We start from the raw sequence: 19,218 nt of genomic DNA, 5'->3' as shown, positions 1-19,218 counted from the left end.
GGAACAAATCTATAACAAATATATATATAGAACAAATCTAAACTGCATCATGTGTATAGATTTGTTAAGCCACCACAAACAAGAGACAAAACATTTCCATCAGCATGGGGCTCTCTTCTCCTAGTATCTCTTTATGGTCATAGTAATCCACTCCTTTCATGATAATTTTCATTTTTTAAAAAATTGTTAAAATTTTTTCAAATTTTACTTTAAGTTCTGGGATACAGGTGCAGAACGTGCAGGTTTGTTATATAGATATACATGTGTCATGGTGATTTGCTGCACCTATCAACCTGTCATCTAGGTTTTAAGCTCCTCACGCATTAGGTATTTATCCTAATGCTCTCATTCCCCTTGCCCCTCACTCTTCATGACCATTTTCAATAGCAAAGCTTGGGATAATTTTAAGACTCAGTCAACATAAGTTGTGGTAATATATGTATGTATATTCTATATGTTGAAATATTTTGCAGCCATTAGAGTAACAGAGCGGAAACATGATAAGTTGCCTATTTTAATACTAGTTATCAATAGTAGAGTATAGAATTTATGTATAATGGTATCTCAATTATGCTAAATGTATATGGAAAAGAGACTAAGGGATTCATGAAAACATTGCAGTGGTTATCTTTGAGTGGTGGCAGCGGTAGTGACTTTTCCTACTTCCTGGCAGTTTTCTGAAATTTCCAACAATCTTACACTATTTCTACGACTTTCATCGTAAGATAGAGCCCCTTGTCCTCGCCCTACTGACAAAAGGAAATCAAAGGAAAAGCAACACCCCCGTGTGGCCACAGGCCACTGTGGACTTCTGTGTGCCTCAGGATGCTCAGAGCTGCAGTTCTGTACCGAGTCACTGTGTCTTTAGCACATGGTGGTGATTTTCTTTGTCCAAGCACCAAACTTAATCAGGGTTTTGAAGGTGCTTCCTCCTTAAGTCCTGCCTTTCCAGGAGATTGTCTCTGAGGTGTTGTCTGCACAGTGTGGGAGATGGCTGGCTGCACTCTCCAAACTGGGATTTTAACCCGAGTGGGGAGATTTTGGCAGCAGCTTGGGCCTAGGAGGACTGCTGTTTGAGATCTCACTGGACTGCAGCCCTCTTCACACAACCTGCACCATCGGCAACTCAAAGACCTTTCTAGAATTGTCACCCCAGCTGCAGAAGAGCAGATGAGCCCCTAGAGGAAGAGGCATCACGTGGGCAGTATAATGCTTTATTTTTTCTTCCCAGTGAAGGAAGTTGGTCCTCGTGCTCACTGAGTTTTAGGAAAGGGTCACCCAGCATGTTCTTTACTCCCAAATGAAATGTATCGATGATGAAAGAAGTCATTGTGAGATGGCCTCAGAAGGTTTCAGGAAATGGAAACTGAGGGAGCTCCCCTCTCTTGTTGCAGATCATGGATGTGGGCTGGCCGGAGCACCACGCACTGCCCCTGGATAAGATGTGTACCATATGCAAGGCACAGGAGTCCTGGCTGAACAGCAACCCCCAGCATGTGGTCGTCATTCACTGCAGGGTGAGCGCACCCCCTCTCACATTTGGGGGTCTGGCTAGGCTTTAGCCTTTGGAGTTGAGATGGAGACAACTGCTGCATATGAGCACATTTCCGCTTTGAGCTGGTGTGATGCGCTCCTTATGGGTTTGTCTTTAGGTTTTCCTACTTGCTCTTAAAGAAGGAAACAAAGAGTTATCACACCTCCCCAAGTTTGGCCTTAGAATTTATAGGATTGTGGTTCCTGAATGTGTAGCTGGACATTTGAAACTATTGACCCCAAATTGACCACAGTTATGAGAGCAAATCGTTTCGTTTTTATTAAATTTTATTTTTCATGGAAAGCCCTCCTTTTCAAAACAGCTATGCCCTTTTCAGATGGACTGTGTCAGACTTTCCATGCCGTCTTGAGTTATGGTAATCAGTTGATGGACTAGATGATGGCATGATGCCATTGCAGTAAACATGTCGTCCTTTCCACGTGGAGCCATTGCAGTGCAGATGTGGCCTGTGCATCTTCACAGAGTGGCTGGGACTGTCTGTGTGTCAGCCCCAGCAGGCTTGGTGGATGCCGGCAGCCCAGGTGCATAGCTGGTGGGCACTCCTCCTCCTGGCTGCATCGGGTTCCTTCCATGCTTCCTCCTCCTACCTCCTGGGATCTTTCCTCTTAATTCCCAGTTTTCTCAGCTGCTTTGCACTGCTCCTCAAATGTGATTGGTGTTGAAAGGGGTTGGACTGAAAGCAAACTCACTGAGGGGTAAGCGTGTGAAGCTTAACCCTCCTGCCAGAAAATTACTATTAGAGAAAAGCTCTTATCCCAGTCACACCTTGAGTCAGGGAGGAATCCTTTGGGAAAGGATGTAGCCAGTGGGCTGGGGTCACTGTTCATTAATGGGCAGCTCCCTGTTTTGTGTGTTTGACAAAGCATTCTTAGGACCATCAAAGTATCTAGGAAGTGTTGACGATTCAAGATAGAAGTGTTTTTTTTTTTTTCCGGACTCTTTCACACTAAAAAACTGCACAGAAATCCATTGTATTATGGAATTTAGTTTGAAAGAAGCTTCCATTTGAGTTATGTTAGACTCTCAGTATATCTTTCCCGCAAAGGCACTAGGTAGGCTGGCCTGTGGATGCTGTTTACAGCTGTAAGGCATTTGATGACCATTCGATGTGCAGAAAACTTCCATCAGGGACACACAGATGTTATTTGCTTCTCTCTGGTATTGTCTCTTTCCTCACATCTAACTTGATCATATTTTCCCCCCAAATGGACAGGCACACCCATTAGGACCACCAAATTGTCTATGATGACCTGATCTTTTCAAGCATTATGTTAAATTATGGATCCTCCACCCAAATTTTGTTTTGGTGCAAACCAAGAGAGAGAAAAAGAGAGAGAGAGAGAGAGAGAGTCAGACAGACTTTTAAATCAATGTAATTCTTGTTAATTAAAACAACCTATGCTTTTCAGGCTTGGTGTGGTGATCTTGACACAGTGAGCCTGATATTGATGGATCATCATTGCCCAGGATCACGTAGCAAGCTGTTCTAAGCAGCATTCCTGAGCTGTGAGCCTGGGCCCAGCAGCAGCACCTGTGGAAAGTGCAGGTTCTAGGGCGCACCCAGACCTGCTGCCAGCTGCATTGTCAGAAGACTCTTGGAGTTGCTGGACTTGAAAAGTGCCATCCTTGGCCATTTATTCCATTTTAGTTGTTGTTCACTTCAATTTTTTAGATGAAATTGAAAGAAATGATGAGATTATTTAAAACATATGGGTCCTAGTGGGGACCACCTAGAGCTTTCTAAAATTCATCATTTTGCTAAGCAACTTTAGGCTTTCTGGACAGCTCTTGTTAGTGGAATTCATGGGAACATGTTGAAACTTCTCAGAAGTGATTTGCTAATCGCTTGCCCTCTTCTGGTGCCATGTAAACCATTTTTGAAAAGCTTAGAAATTGTGCCCTGAGAGATAAGCCCTCTTTTAATTTGAAATTGCTGATGTCGATGTTAACAGAAGTTCATCATCATCACTGCAGGGGTGAAATCGCTGACATTTGGCGAAATCCGCCTGCTTTGCAGAATGCGCGTATCCTTCCACACATGCCAGGAATTTCTAGCATAGCTGGGCGTGTCTCAGCCTGGGCGGGAACAGAGTGAGGGTCAGTCCTGCTATGCTTCCCATTCTGCTGGGTGATGCAGAGGCTTGTGTTTGTGTGGGTGTGTGCAGTCTCCTCCTCACCCCTCCACATCCTGGTTATTGACTGACCAGAAATGGCCTGCAGTTCTTTTGGGAGATTTCATCCACACCATGCCTTTTGTTTCTGAGTCCATGGTGAAGAATACCCATGGAAAATTGTGCAATTAGTGATTCTGTGATTTTTGTTAAGAACAGTTCCAAGTCCAAAAGAATGCAGCTTGCACTAAAACGTAACAGTCCATGAGCCTATCGTGCCCTCTTGTGTTTTCTACATCCTGTGAGCTAAGAGCTTTATTTACATGAACATTACATGAAGATGTCCTACTTCAGTTCCATACGTAGTTTGAGTGGAACATGGCCACCTCCATCTGTTCACGTACATCCATGGCTGCTTCCACCCACAATGCAGGGGTAGGTTTGAATGGTTGAAACAAAACTTTGCAGCCTGCAAAACCTTAAAAACTTACTATTGCATTAAGAAAGACCTCATATCAGGGTACTGCTGGCCTTGTAAAATGAGTTTGAAAGTGTTTGCATTTCTTCAGCTTTCTGGCAGAGTTTGCAGTAGTCTGTTTTCTGTTACTTATAACAGAATATGTGAAACTGGGTAATTTGTAAAGAAAAGGAATTTATTTCTTATATTAAAATTTATAGGAGCTGAGATGTCCAAGCTCAAGGGGCTGTGTCTGGTGAGCGCCTTCTTGCTCTTGGGGACTCTGCAGAGGTCCTGAGGCTGCACGGGGCATCACATGGCGAGGGGGCTGAGGGTGCTAGCTCAGGTCTCTCTTCCTCTTCTTAGAAAGCCACCAGTTCTGCTCCTGTGATAACTCGTTAACCCATTAGTTAATTAATCCGCAGATGTATTAACCCATTCATGAAGGCAAGGTTCCCCATGACCCAGTCATCTCTTAAAGGCCTCACCACTCAATACTGCCACATTGGAGATTAAATTTCAACATGAGTTTTGGAAGGGGCTAATATTTAAATCATAGCAAAGTTTTCTCTTTTTTTCGATGATGGAATTCATCAGTTAAGTGATCAGGTCCTGGGCTTTTCTTTGTCGGAGAGTTTATATTACTGATTCAATCTCCTTACTTGTTATTGTTTTGTTCAGATTCTCTGTTTCTTCATGATTCAGTCTTAGTAGGTGGTATGTGTCTAGGAATTTATGAGTTTGTTCCAGGTTATCCAATTTATTGCTATGTAATTGTTCATAGTTTTTTGTGTTTCTTTGTGTCTAAATGGCATCAGTTATGATGACTGCTCTTTCATCTCTGATTTTGAGTTTTCTCTTTTTATGTTAGTCTAGGTAAAGATTTGTCAATTTTGTTAGTCTTCAGGAAACCCAACCCTTAGTTTTGTTGATCTTTTCTATTGTTTTTCTAGTCTCTCCTTTATTTGTTTCTGCTCCAACCTTTGTTTTTTCCTTCCTTTGCTAATTTGGGGTTTAGTTTGTTCTTTCTTCCTTCAGGTGCAACATTAGGTTTTTTGTTTTGTTTTGTTTTTTGAGACAGAGTCTCACTCTGTCACCAGGCTGGAGTGCAGTGGCGTGATCTCGGCTCACTGCAACCTCCAACTCCCTGGTTCAAGTGATTCTCCTGCCTCAGCCTCCCTAGTAGCTGGGATTACAGGCACGTGCCACCACAATGAGCTAATTTTTGTATTTTTAATAGAGACGGGGTTTCACCATGTTGGCCAGGATGATCTTGATCTCCTGACCTCATGATCCACCCACGTCGGCCTCCCAAAGTGCTGGGATTACAGGCGTGAGCCACCGCTCCCGGCCTAACATTAGGTTTTTTTATTTGAGAGTTTTTTCTTTTAACATAGGCATTTATTGCCATAAGCTTTCCTCTTACAACTGCTTTTTCTGCATCCCATAAGTTTTGGTGTGTTGTGTCTCAATTTTTGTTTCTCCCAAGATATTTCTAAACCTCTCTTCTGACTTTTTTCTTTGACCCAGTAGTTATTTAGGAGTATGTTGTTTAATTTCCATAAACTTGTGAATTTTCCAAGATTCCTCCTGTTATTGATTTCTGGTTTCATACCACTGTGGTCAGAAATGATACTTGAGGCCAGGCGCGGTGGCTCATGCCTGTAATCCCAGCACTTTGGGAGGCCAAGGCGGGCAGATCACCTGAAGTCAGGAGTTCGAGACCAGCCTGGCCAACATGGTAAAACCCCGTCTCTACTAAAAATGCAAAAAAATTAGCTGGGCATGGTGGCATGCACCTGTATTCCCGGATACTCAGGAGGCTGAGGCACGAGAATCGCTTGAACCCAGGCGGTGGAGGTTGTAGTGAGCTGAGATCATGCCACTGCACTCTAGGCTGGACGACAGAGGGAGACTCCATTAAAAAAAAAAAAAAGAAAAAAAGAAAAGATACTGGATATGATTTCAGTCTCCTTAAATTCGTTAAGGTTTGTTTTGTGGCCTAACGTGCCATCTATCCTGGAGAACCTTCTGTGTGCACTTCAGAAGAATGCATATTCTGATGCAGTGTTCTGTGTATGTCTGTAAGGTCTGTTTGGTCTAAAGTGCAGGTTGAGTACCCTGTTTTCTTATTGGTTTAGGTGATCTGTCCATTGTTGAAAATGCGGTACTGAAGTCCCCTATGGTTGTGGTATTTCTATCTGTCCCTTCAGATCTTTTAATATTTGCTTTATAGGCCGGGCGCAGTGGCTCATGCCTGTAATCCCAGCACTTTGGGAGGCCGAGGCGGGGGGATCATCTGACATCGGGAGTTCGAGATCAGCCTGATCAACATGGAGCAACCCTGTCTCTATTAAAAATACAAAAAATTAGCCGGGCATGGTGATGCATGCCTGTAATTCCAGCTACTTGGGAGGCCGAGGCAGGATAATCACTTGAACTTGGGAGGCGGAGGTTGCCGTGAGTCGAGATCGTTCCATTGCACTCCAGCCTGGGCAACAAAAGCGAAACTCTGTCTCAAAAAAAAAAAAAAAAGAAAAAAATAATACTTGCTTTATATATCCATAAATAGTGCCACAAAAGCGATTGGTAATGGGGTGAATGTTACCGCCATGTGTGCCTGTTTTGGCTGAAGTGTTGTTTCTTTGTAGGTGAATTGCTGTCAAATACAGTTTTATGCAAGAGGCATACTAGTAGCCAAACTGTTAATAATTTGCACGTGCCAGGATTCAGCTGCAAAGAGTGTATCAAGTGCCCGCATTGAGTACCTATAAGGCATGCTCTTGACTTTCACTGACAGAGAGGATGCTCCTGGGTGACATTCATGTGTGACTGGGCTTATCAGATTTGTGACTTGAATTTGATCAGTAGTTTCTTCTCAAGAAGTTAGGGAGCTACATATTAGAGGCCCTGCCTTTTTGGCTTTATATGATTCCAGATAAGGGGTTGGCAAATATTTTTAAAAACAGCCAGATTAGGCCGGGCGCGGTGGCTCACGCCTGTAATCCCAGCACTTTGGGAGGCTGAGGCGGGTGGATCACGAGGTCAGGAGATCGAGACCATCCTGGCTAACATGGTGAAACCCCGTCTCTACTAAAAACACAAAAAATTAGCCGGGCGTGGTGGTGGGCGCCTGTAGTCTCAGCTACCTGGGAAGCTGAGGCAGGAGAATGGCGTGAACCTGGGAGGCGGAGCTTACAGTGAGCCGAGATTGTGCCACTGCACTCCAGCCTAGGCGACAAAGCGTGAGACTCCGTCTCCAAAAAAAAAAAAAAAAAAAAAAGAGCCAGATTGTATTTTACACTTTTCAGTCCCCGTGGTCTTGCTGCAAATACTCAAACCTACCCCTGCAGTGAGAGTGAAAGCAGCCCTGGATGTAGGTGAACAGATGGGAATGGCCATGTTCTAGTCAAACTTTGTATATGGACAACTGAAATCTGAACTTCAACACATTTTCACATGGCATGGAATCTTCTCTTTTCAAAATTTTTTCTTAATAGTTAGAAAATGTAAAACTACTCTTAGTTCACAAGTTGTGGGAAAGTAGGTAATGGGCAGAAGTAGCTCCTGGGCTGTGGTTTGCAATCTGCTGTTGTAGGTTGTAAGAGTATGGTCTAGAAGGTGGCACTCTGTGGCCCTGGGTGAGGGTGGCCTGTCCAATACTTTCTGCTTCTCCTGCTGGTGTTGCTGGCTGTGGGCTGGGCTGTTGGTGTCTGTGGTTATGGTTTGAGTGGGTCCTTTTCCAGAACTTCTGCCTGGGACAATGGTTCCTGTATGTGTAGTGAGGGCGGGCTACGGGGGTGTACGTGGAGCTCAGGTGCTGGCAGTGCTGCCAGTGAGCTGGAATCTGTGTCCCATCATGCTGAGCTGTGTTTGCAGCCCTGATCGTTGTCAGCCCGTTAGCAGGCAGGCGTTCACTTCTGTCTGACCTGGATAATTAAGTCATGCTAATTGCTGCAGCTCCTGGCACAGTTTCTTCCAGCCTAATTGGGTAAAATGACAGGCAGCTGCTGTGTTGGTCTGCCCTCCTGGACTTCTATGGCTGCTCCAGTTAGCACCCGCTCTTACTGTTTGCACCCAGCGTGCAGGTTCGGTTCCCTGTTGCAGAGACTCCAATTGCACTGGGTACTGACTTTCCCAGACAGGAAGGCTGTGGGTAATGCTGGCCTTACCTCCAAAGCAGGCTCTCTATTATTTTGTCCACTAGTGAGTCTTTTCCTGTTCTAATTACATCTCTGCTGTGGGATTTCAGAGAAAATCAGCTGATCTTTTGTCTCCTGCAGGGCGGGAAAGGATGCATAGGAGTGGTCATATCATCCTACATGCATTTCACCAACATCTCAGCCAGGTAGGATGATGTCAGCTCGCTGTCTTCAGGTGCTAAAAGCTGAGCCTGCATGGGGCTGAAGGCTGTCTGCGCAGGAGCTGTTCTGGATACCAAGGGCTTGGCTGACCTGTGTTTCCCATCCCCCAGTGCTGGGGTGGTCAGTGCCTGGAAACCCAGTTTCCAGTTAAGCGTTTACACTTGTGAAAGTGGCATTTTCCAGGTTGGGTGACTATGTATGATTGATTCTAAGTACTTCCATGGAGGCATTAAAAAAAAAGTGGCCCCACTGTCCCTTGTTCTTTAATAGAGAATTCTCTAATAAAAAATAACAGAGATAAAAGTCACGATTATGAAAAGAACAGAGTGGTCTCACTAAATCAGCTCATACCTTGTATATAATGATGGTGACAGCCACCTCTTTTGCAGGCACTGGGCCTCTGGGAAGTATACTGAATATTTTCCTTTTCTCCCTGAATTCTCCTAACTAACCCATGAGGCAGTTAGTATCATTCCCATTGCATGGATGAGGGAGGTGAGGCTCAGAGGAGCCAGGCAGCTTGCTCACGATCCCACAGCCTAGGAGTGGAGAGCCAGGTCTGGGCTGGTTTCCATAAGATGGAACTGTAATCATGGAGACTTTGGAGGTGCCACTTGGGTCCCCTTAGCCAGACATGACACAAACACGGCAGGGCCACAAGGACCTCAGCCCTATGCCCATCCTCCTGGCCTTGGGCAGCTGTGGTGTACACCTGGACCCTTCCCAGAGTGCAGATCTTCACTCTCGCTGAAATGCAATGCAGAAAATATCATTATTTATGGGGTCTGCATTTGCATCTGCCCTGTCTTCTCAATGGCCTCTTTGTAAAGCCTGAGCTTTCCATTCTGAGGAAATAGAAGCCTATTCATATCAGCCGATAAACCTCTTCCTTTCTAGCACCAAGGAGTGAAATTTGACTTTCTGAATGTTTTCTCTGGAAACCAACTGGGGAGTTGGTGTCTGCCAGGGAGGAAACCAACCCCCAAGTGAAAATCAGATACCCTCTTGGTGAGAATAATCATCGGTGTGTGTGTGTGCCAGGAAAATCGAGATTCCTGGGCACATCCATCCCTCAATGATGCCAAAGACATTTGGTTGGTAACTAAACATAGCCTGGCTGGTTCTGGACAGAGACCACCTGAGCACTTCTGTTTTTTTTTTTTTTTTTTTTTTGACAGACTCTTGCTCCGTTGCCCAGGTTGGAGTGCAGTGGTGCAATCTTGGCTCACTGCAACCTCTGCTTCCCGGGTTCAAGTGATTCTCCTGCCTCAGCCTCCTGAGTAGCTGGGATTATAGGTGTGTGCCACCATGCCCAGCTAATTTTTTGTATTTTTAGTAGAGACAGAGTTTCACCATGTTGGCCAGGCTGGTCTTGAACTCCTGACCTCAGGTGATTATTCGCCTCGGCCTGCCAAAGTGCTGGGATTACAGGTATGAGCCATCACGCCCAGCTGCAACTGAGCATTTCTATCCCCAGCAAAGTAGTACTGCCTGAACCGAAGTTCCATGCACTGTGGGTAGTCCTGGATTTTTTGGGAAGGGTAGATGTCTTAGGGCTAAAAACACCCCTTTGACCTCTTGCTACAAATTCTGTTTTCTCTCAGTAGTCAATATGTATTTCATCTGCATGTGTCAGGCAATTTACATGAATCTCTCTAAGCCTCAGCATCCTTACCTGGAAAATGATGGTAGTCCTACTTCCCGGAATGTTGTGACAGTTCAACATATGTTACACAAAAAGCACTTAGAACAGCATCAGTACTCAGGTATTGGCTACCATTAACGCTGCTGTGATTAGTAGGAGTAATAGTATTAAGTGCCTTTCAATTAAATGGGCTGATACCACATGCTCTTTGTGACTTGCTTTTCTACATTAATATCATTTTATACGCATCGTTTCCCGACATCATTTCAGTGGCAGCATAGCACTTTATTCAACGGATATGTTATGTATTTAAGCATTTGTTGATTTTGCCTATCCAAGTTGCTTCCAGTTTTGTCAGTTTTGTGTGTGTGTGTGTGTGTGTGTGTGTGTGTGTTTAAGACGAAGTCTCACTCTGTCACCGGGGCTGGAGTGCAATGGCATGATCTTGGCTCGCTGTAACCTCCACCTCCCAGGTTCAAGTGATTCTCCTGCCTCAGCCTCTCAAGTAGCTGGGATTACTGGCACCCGCCACTATGCCCAGCTAATTTTTTGTATTTTTAGTAGAGACATAGTTTCACCATGTTGGCCAGGCTGGTCTTGAACTCCTGACCTTGCGATTTGCCCACCTTGGCCTCCCAAGTGTTTTTTGTTTTTTTTTTTTTGGTAATTAAGGTTGCTTCCAGTTGTTTTCTACTGCAAAGCTTGCCATGATGAACACATTCTTATACATACATCTTTGATCATTTCTACAATGTTCCCTCTTAGATTATATTTCAGAAGTAGAGTAATCCCAGATAGCACAAGCACATGTTTGAGATCTTTATCACAAACTGCAAACAGAAGAAAACAGAAACTTCAAGTCACCAGAGAAGAAGAACATTCTTGTATCAACACCATAAAAATAAGAGTTATAAAGACAAAACCAGTACTAATATTATTACTACTACTAATATTACTATGGAAAATAAACGTTGGTCAAAATGTATTCTCAGCATTTCATAAAACAAGTAAATTTCAGAAAAAGGAATGCTTAAAAGTCACTGGGAGGCTATGGAGCTGCATTCTCCTGCTCAGTATGTGATGGACTCGGTGCTAAAGTGGGCCCTTCTGTTTGTAACTGCGCCACCAGCACAGCCCCTTGCCTAGTAAATGCACGTAGCAAGTTGTCCATTTTATAGCATTCTGTGAAAGTCAAATCACACTCAACTTACTTTTGAGTATGTTTCTTTCTCCTCCTGCCTGTCTCTCTACCGGTATTTTTATGAAGTCCACAGTGCTTATGTACATCATTTTTCTAGAGGGGCACAGACACGTTTTTCTAAGTAAGGGGCCCACTTTATCAGGTGTTGTTGTTGTTGTTGTTGTTTTGAGATGGAATCTCACTCTGTCACCCAGGCTGGAGTGCAATGGTGTGATCTCTGCTCACTACAACCTCCGCCTCCCGGGTTCAAGTGATTCTCCCACCTCAGCCTCCCAAGTAGCTGGGATTATAGGCACCCACCATCATGCCCCAGTAATTTTTATTTTCGGTAGAGCCAGGATTTCACCCTGTTGACCAGGCTGGTCTTGAACTCCTGACCTCAGGTGATCTGCCTGCCTTGGCCTCCCAAAGTGCTGGGATTACAGATGTGACCCACCACACCCGGCCTATCAGGGTTTTAAGGAAGCATTTGGCCCAAATGAGTTGGAATTGTTAAGACACTGCACTCATATTCCAGGATTTGTGCTGAAGTCATATCAAGAAATCCCACGAATGCCCTGCTGTGAGATTTCTGGAAGTTTCTGTCAGACACTAACTGTGAGCACTGTGGACCTGGCATTGAAGGTCAACTATATTGTTGAAAAGCAGGGTTACTTTCAATCACTTCAAAAACAATGCTGCAGCCCCGAGGCCTCAGATACATTTCCAACCCCGGTGCCCTGCAGTGTTCTCAAGCCCAGTCCTGGGAGTGACATACTGGTGGGGCACAGGCTGGCCCACTTGTGTCTTGAGGGTGCCTCTTGGGACTTCATGGGGGGGTCCGTTGACTCTCCTGCCCTGGGTTGCTCCCTGCATCCTTGTGGTCCTGAGACTTGAGTCTGCCTGCTTGTCTTGCACAGAACCCACTTAAAATGGTCTTTATTTAGGACGTAGGGTGGCCAAGGGACAGTTTTGGACACCAGCCCTACCACTTGCCTGCTGAGATGCCTCAGTTGGTTCTTCTGCAAGCTGGGTATTCAGCACTCTTAAGAATCATATCTTTAGATAAGGAGCTGTTATTTCAGATGAGAATTCTGACCCTGCACTATGGCTCCACTTTGAGCACAGTATATTCCTGCAGGGGAAATGAAGTCTAACAGGAGACAGGTGGATTGGGTATGCACAGGTGCAGCAAAGGGTGAAGCCCCCTGTGGGAGCTGGTCGCTTTCAACAGCCATGAGACACATCCCCCATCACGCACCCACGTGGTGTGAGCTCCATTGAGTTATCTCTCTCTCTCTCTCTTTCCCCTCCAGCGCCGACCAGGCCCTTGACAGGATTGCAATGAAGAAGTTTTATGATGACAAAGTTTCAGCTTTAATGCAGCCTTCCCAAAAACGGTATGTATACATCCCCAAAGCCAGAGTGAAGAGGTGAATGAAATTTTACATATAAAAATGTGAAAACAGAAGAGGCATCTCTTCTGTCCCAATGCCTAAATGGTATTCTTGGGTCATGCCAAAGACTGTGAAGGTGGTGGGGAGGCTTGTCCCTCCCAGAGGTTAAGGACCTAGCCATCCTGTGTGTCTGTGGTGAGAGAGAGCCCCCTATGCTGCTGGCTTGCACTGACAGGTAGAGGGAGGACTTGCTCCAGTTGGCATTTTCCTCTCTTGCAGTGAGTGTGTTTTGATTTCCATTATTATGTTGGAACTTGGTTCTATTGGCTAGACCAGGGGTCAGTGAACTCTCTCTGCAACAGACTAGAGAGTGGATATTTTAGGCTTTGCAGGCTACAGGATCTTTATCGCAACTGTTCTAACATGAAAGCAGCCCTGGGCAATATGGAAATCAGGGAATGTGGCTATATTCCAATAAAACTTTACTTACACAAACACATTAGCAGTTGTACTTGGCCAATTCTTGTAGCTCATCAGTTCCCTGAGGCCACGGAGTATTTTTCTGTCATGCTGCCCATCTCTCCCTTCTCTACTTCTGGGCATGGCCCCTGGAATGTGCTCAGTAAGTGGTGGGGAATAGCCATGGTGGGGTGCAGAACTTTCTCCTTTTGCTACCAGCCCCAGCAGGCTGAGGTCAAGAACCTGAGCAGGGCTGGCTGAGAGGCAGTGAGAAGGACCCACAGCTGGCTCCCCATCCAGGTGCACTTCCTCCACAGATGGTGACACCTAGAGCCAACCAGGTAGCTCCATGGCATATTTCAAAGCCCACAGCAGGGAATTTGTAGGAGAATTGCCAAGGTGATTGCCAAATGGTGTTCCGTTTTGGAGACAGGTAGTTGCACACCCGACCTTGTGTATGCAAGTTTTGATGCCTTGTATGTTTTCTCCAGTGCAACTGAGGGCTATAACAGCAGACATGGGGGTAGACGGGCAGAAAGGGATTTCAAGCATCACCAGAGGCACCTTTTCCTTTTGTCTTGCTATTTCCAATGGCATGGCTCTGTTTCTCTTGAAACCGGGTGTGTTGGAGGAACATGGGCTAGGGTGTGGGACCGTGGTCAGCAACAGGGCCCACATGCAATGCAAGTTGCGTGCAGAAAACCTAGCATATTTTTTTTCAGAAAACCTAGCATTTTATAAAATATTTTAGTTAAACAGTCACTTGTGGGTTTTTTTGGAACCATTAAATGTTATTTCTTTGTTGAACAGTTTCCAAAATTGTGACATTCATATGACCTCCTGCATGGAAAATGAGGTGTAAATAGGGAGTAACTCATGCAGAATGCTTGGCACACAGGAAGTCCAGCTGTCGTCTTTCCTTTTTTTTTGTTCTTATTTCTTACGGCACCAGCAGCTTGTTTATAACATTAAAAGAATATGGGTAAAGGGAGAAAATATCTCCTCATTTTCTTTTTTTTCTTTTTTTGAAACAGAGCCTTGCTCTGTCACCCAGGCTGTAGTGCAGTGGTGCAATCTTGGCTCACAGCAGCCTCAACCTCCTGGGCTCAAGCAATCCTCCCACCTCAGCCTCTTGAGTAGCTGAGACTATAGGCACACATCACCATGCTCAGCTAATTTAAAAATTTTTGTGGAGACAGTGTCTCACTGTGTTGCCCAGGCTGGTCTTGAACCCCTGAGCTTGAATAATCCTTCTGCTGTGGCTTCCCAAAATGCTGGGATTGCAGGTGTGAGCCACCGTGCCCTGCTCTTCTCACGTTCCCATGCCCAGGGATTTCATGCATCCTTCCCGTCGTTACACATTTGAAGCCAGAGCATTTGCATTGTTTAATGTTTGTTGGATTCAATTTTACATACCATGGTTAATCCCTCTGCTCCTGAGATTAGGGAAATGCCCCTTATTCCTTGCTCTTTTCTTTTTATCTTGACCAGAGCCTCCATGAAAAGATGCTCACCAAATGGTAATCGAGCATGTAAACGAATGAATGCATAAGATAGATCTGGAGGAAAGTTTGAGACCAGAAGAACGTGTGAGGACAGCTTGTATGGGAATAGGCTCTGTGATGGGAGGTTTCTCTGTTGTCCTGAATGGCCTGGGAAGTGGGATGGGTGCGCTGCAGGCTGTTTTAGGACTGAGCTCAAGAAATCATTTTAAAGTCAAACTCGTAATAATCACTCTTGAGAATAATTAATTAGCAAGGAATTTGTGACTGGGAAGCTCAGAAGTCTCAACAGCAACTCTGATGGGAGGTCAATCTTTGTTACCTTGTTTGTTACACTAAAACACCATGGAGCAGTTGGCCCATGGGGCTGACCCATAAAACTTACACGTGCCCATGTAAGTTTTCTGTTTTTATACCTTCCTTGTCTTCAGCAAATCATGAGAAGCAGCTTGTTGACACCCCGGTGTGGCCTCCTGTTGGTGCTCATGACCACCATTGTGTTACTGAGGCACCCCTGAACTTCCTTCCCTAAACTTGGAAGCCTTCCTCTTTGAGAAGTAGTTAAAAAGAAATACTGGGTGTGGCACAGTGACTCTAGCCTGTAATCCCGATTCTTTGGGAGGCTGAGACAGGACAATCCCTTGAGCCTAGGAGTTTGAGACCTGCCTTAGCAACACAGGAAGACCCCATCTCTATCAGAAAAAAAAAAAATTAGCTGGATATGATGGCACACACCTGTAGTCCCAGCTACTCTGGAAGCTGAGGTGGGAGGATCCCTTGAGCCCAGGAGTTGGAGGTTACAGTGAGCTGTAATTGCCCCACTGCATGCCAGCCTGGATGACAGAGCTAGACCCTGTCTCCTCCTACCCCCCAAAAATCCGGGTATAGTTTTGGTTTATTATCAGCATCATGGAAAAATATTAAAATTATTAACGTTTCTGACATCTCTTTTCTTTTCCGCCTTTCCTTTCTTTCTGAGAGAGTTGAGACAGCAGCACACGTTTCTTGGCCCCATCACTGAGTTAATGGGGAAAATCACAGGTAGCCAGTTGTTTCTTTGGGGAGCTGATCTCTCCCGCGTGTTGTCTACCAAGGTGACCCTGGGAGGCCCCACATGGGAGTCAGACCTAAGGCCATCAGTCATGTTGTCTATGCACATTTGGGTGTCCCTTTGAGGTAAAGGGAAGACAGACCAAACAAATGTCTTGGCATGCAGAAATCAGGATGTCCTAGAAATTATCCTATATAGTGTTACTGGTGGAAGGTATCCGAGTTACCAGCAGTGAATCCATAATTGAGGTCTGCAGCAACCTCAATTCTTGCCTGCTCAGAAGAAAGAATTTGACTGAGGGGCATAAGGCAGAAAAAGGGACAGAGACAAGTTTCAGAGCTGGAGTGGAAGTTTATTTTATAAGGCTTTAGAACAAGAAAGAAAGGAAAGTACGCTTAGAAGAGACCCAAGTGGGCACATGAAGGTCAAGTGTGGTGTTTACCCTTGGTCTAGACTTCATAGGCTGGCCCACTTCCCATGTCTTGTGCCCCTTTCCCATGATTCTTCCCTTAGAGGGGGCTGCCCGCATGCATAGTGCCCTCCTTTTGCTTGGGAAGTGAGCACATGCAGTATGTTTAGGAAGTTGTATGCATGCCTATCTGAGGGTTTCTTCCCTTTTCTGGTGGTGTACCCTGAGAAGGTCATACTCTGCCATTTTTTTCTGTTAATGCATGTGCCTGAGAAGTTGTGTCTCCCTGGGGCCTGCATTCAATTAACAGTGCAATAGGCGTGGACCATCAGGAAATGGCCTCCTCCTGACACCGGCTGCCAGTGTATCACTTTCAGAGAGGCAATGTGATAATTGCCGAACCATTACCCGACATTCTCCTAGTGGGTGCGGAAAGAGCCCACTGCTGCCCTGCTCATGCCTGTCTAACTACATGTAAAAATGGCATTATTTGATTTTTGATATTTCTGTCATTTTTGACACACTACCTCAGGTGCCTGAAAGAATACTTTAAAGATACAAAGGGAGTAGTTTTCCACATTCTCTAAAGGATGAGGCTCCTCAGGTAGTCTCTGTAACCGACAAATGGGTTCGTTATTCAGTGCCCAGATAGAACCGATTTACCAAGACGGGAATTGCAGTAGAGAAAGAGTTTAATTCATGCAGAGCTGGCTGAACAGGAGACCAGAGTTTTATTACTACCCAAATCAGCCCCCTGGAAAATTTGGAGGCTAGAGTTTTTCAAAGGTATTTTGGGGAGAAGAGGGTGGCTAGGGAATGGGTGCTGCTAAGTGGTTGGGGGTGCAATCATAGGGGAAAATGGCCCTCTTGCCTCTGAGTCCGCTTCTGGGTGGGTTGCCAGAGAACAGTTGGCAGGTCAGGTAGAGCTGTCAGTTGTCAGAAATGCAAAAGCCTGAATAGACATCTCAAAAGGCCAATCTTAGGTTCTACAATGGTGATGTTCTCTCTAGCAGTAATTGAGGAAGCTGCAAATCTTGTGATCCCCAGAGTAATCTTTTAAGTCTATACCTGGGCAGAATTCAAGCTGCGTTCATCCTCCCAATGTGGTAGTCTTGCATTAGTTTTACAAAGGTGGTTTAGTTCTGGGCTATTATCACTTAAACTATAAACTTCACTTTCTCCTAAAGTTAGTTTGGTCCAAGCCCAGGAATAGCCAAGGGCAGCTAGGAGGTTAAAGGCAAGATGGGAGTTGGTTACATTAGATCTCTTTCACTGTCATATTCTCTCACTGTTAAAATTTTTGCAAAGACTATTTTACTTCATGCCCCTGTGGCCCTTCCCTGCACGTCCTCCTTGCTGCCCACAGCCTGCGGAAAAAGGGTGACCATTCCTCAGGGAGCCACACACTTTGCCTGGGCCCGGACATCCCCTCTGAGTCACCAACTCTGTGGGCCAAGCCACCTACACTCTGGCAGCATACCTCAGGAGAGCAGAGGCTGTGGCAGATGTGTTGTGGTCTACTCTGACCCTTATGTCCATGCAACTGACTCATCTTTGCAGCAATTCCAATGTGTAGGTCTCATTATTCTCCCCATTATATGAGAGGGAAGGGAATGCTCAGCAGAATGTTAAGAAACAGCCCAGTCTTGGCTGACACCAACAGGTGGCCCAGCTCACCTTTCCTGGCCGGTTGGTGCTGCCCCTGCAGCCATGGCTGACTCTGTGAGTGCTAGGAATGTAGAATGAGTAAGCTGTTGGGAAAGATGTCCTGTGATGATGGTTCCTGTTGCTTGGAAAAGTAACATTTGAATGCTGATTTTTATGCACCCACTTTTCAGACAGATTTAAGCTTACGTCTACTGCAACTCAAATGTTTAGGGAGATTTATGGAGATTCCAAATGGAAGTTTTTGCTGTTAGAAGTGACTGTGAATAATGCAAGGGACAACTGAAAATTTCAAGCTGCTTTTATGTTTGTTTGCTTACAAGTTAAAAACAATCCTTTAGTTTTTAAAATGTGCTCACTGGTTTGAGAAGAAGCATGGAAAACATCATCTCCAGGGAGTTATTGCCTAAAAAGAAAGAAAAGATAGCAATGGGAAAATAATGGAGCTGTTTTTATAAAGTAACTGGTTTCTACTCTTTCCAGCTCTGAAAACTGTGTTGACTAAGTAGGAACATTTTATTTTGGATAAGGCTGTTGGGATGGTCTTCAGAGAGCATCTGATACCCTACAATTGATTCATTTATATCTACCTTTAATGCCACAGATAAATACCATGTATACGAAGTTAAAGTTGATCCTTTCCATAGTCAGCTGGATGAACTAATTGTGCAATTCTGTCCTGTCATGTTCGTTTCCCCTTCTTTTCTTTTTTTACTTTGAGACAGGGTCTTGCTCTGTCACTCAGGCTGGAGTGCAGTGGTGCATTCTAGGCTCACTGCAACCTCTACCTCCTGGGTTCAAGCGATTCTCATGCCTCAGCTTCCTGTGTAGCTGGGATTACAGGCGCATGCCACCATGCCCAGCTAATTTTTAAAATTAATTAATTAATTAATTAATTAATTTTTTTGGTAGAGACAGGATTTCAGCACGTTGGCTAGGCTGGTCTCAAACTCCTGACCTCAGGTGATCCGCCCACCTCAGCCTCCCAGAGTGCTGGGATTATAGGCGTGAGCCACCGTGCCTGGCCTCCCTTATTTTCATCCATACCTGAATGTTCTTTTCTTTGATACTGATGGTGGTTCTCTAGGAAGTCACTCACAAACTCAGTGCTATCACCTATGCTTGGCTATCTTTCTGCAATCTCATAGCATTCACTACAGCTTATATTTGCAGTGAACTTCGTTGTTTTTATAAGGCATTGCTATTTTTTAAATGTTTTTTAAAGGCATGCTTTTATTTGGGATTTTGAACAATATGTTGGGTTTTTTGTTGTTGTTGTTGTTAATCTTATCTTATTAAGAAAGCATGTGAAGGAAGAAAAAAAATTACATTTACCTTAGCATTTTATGTCTTTAATTTACCTGAAAATATGATGCATAAAAAGTTGTTTTCTATAAAGGACAGATGAGAATTATATTCCAAG

General features: G+C 44.8%; 1 protein-coding gene across 1 annotated transcript in view; it reads left to right on the top strand.

Moving 5' to 3' along the window:
- Positions 1-19,218, top strand: part of LOC129051042 (tensin-3-like) — a 132,490-nt gene that overhangs the window by 89,607 nt on the left and 23,665 nt on the right. The window contains exons 8-10 of the mRNA XM_054535551.2: positions 1,395-1,517; positions 8,407-8,471; positions 12,629-12,712. Coding sequence (XP_054391526.2) covers positions 1,395-1,517; positions 8,407-8,471; positions 12,629-12,712 — 272 coding nt within the window. The remainder of the gene's footprint in view (positions 1-1,394; positions 1,518-8,406; positions 8,472-12,628; positions 12,713-19,218) is intronic.

The sequence above is a fragment of the Pongo abelii genome, chromosome 19 (assembly GCF_028885655.2).
Source record: "Pongo abelii isolate AG06213 chromosome 19, NHGRI_mPonAbe1-v2.0_pri, whole genome shotgun sequence".
Taxonomy (NCBI): Eukaryota; Metazoa; Chordata; class Mammalia; order Primates; family Hominidae; genus Pongo; species Pongo abelii.
This window is presented reverse-complemented; position numbering and strand designations above follow the sequence as displayed.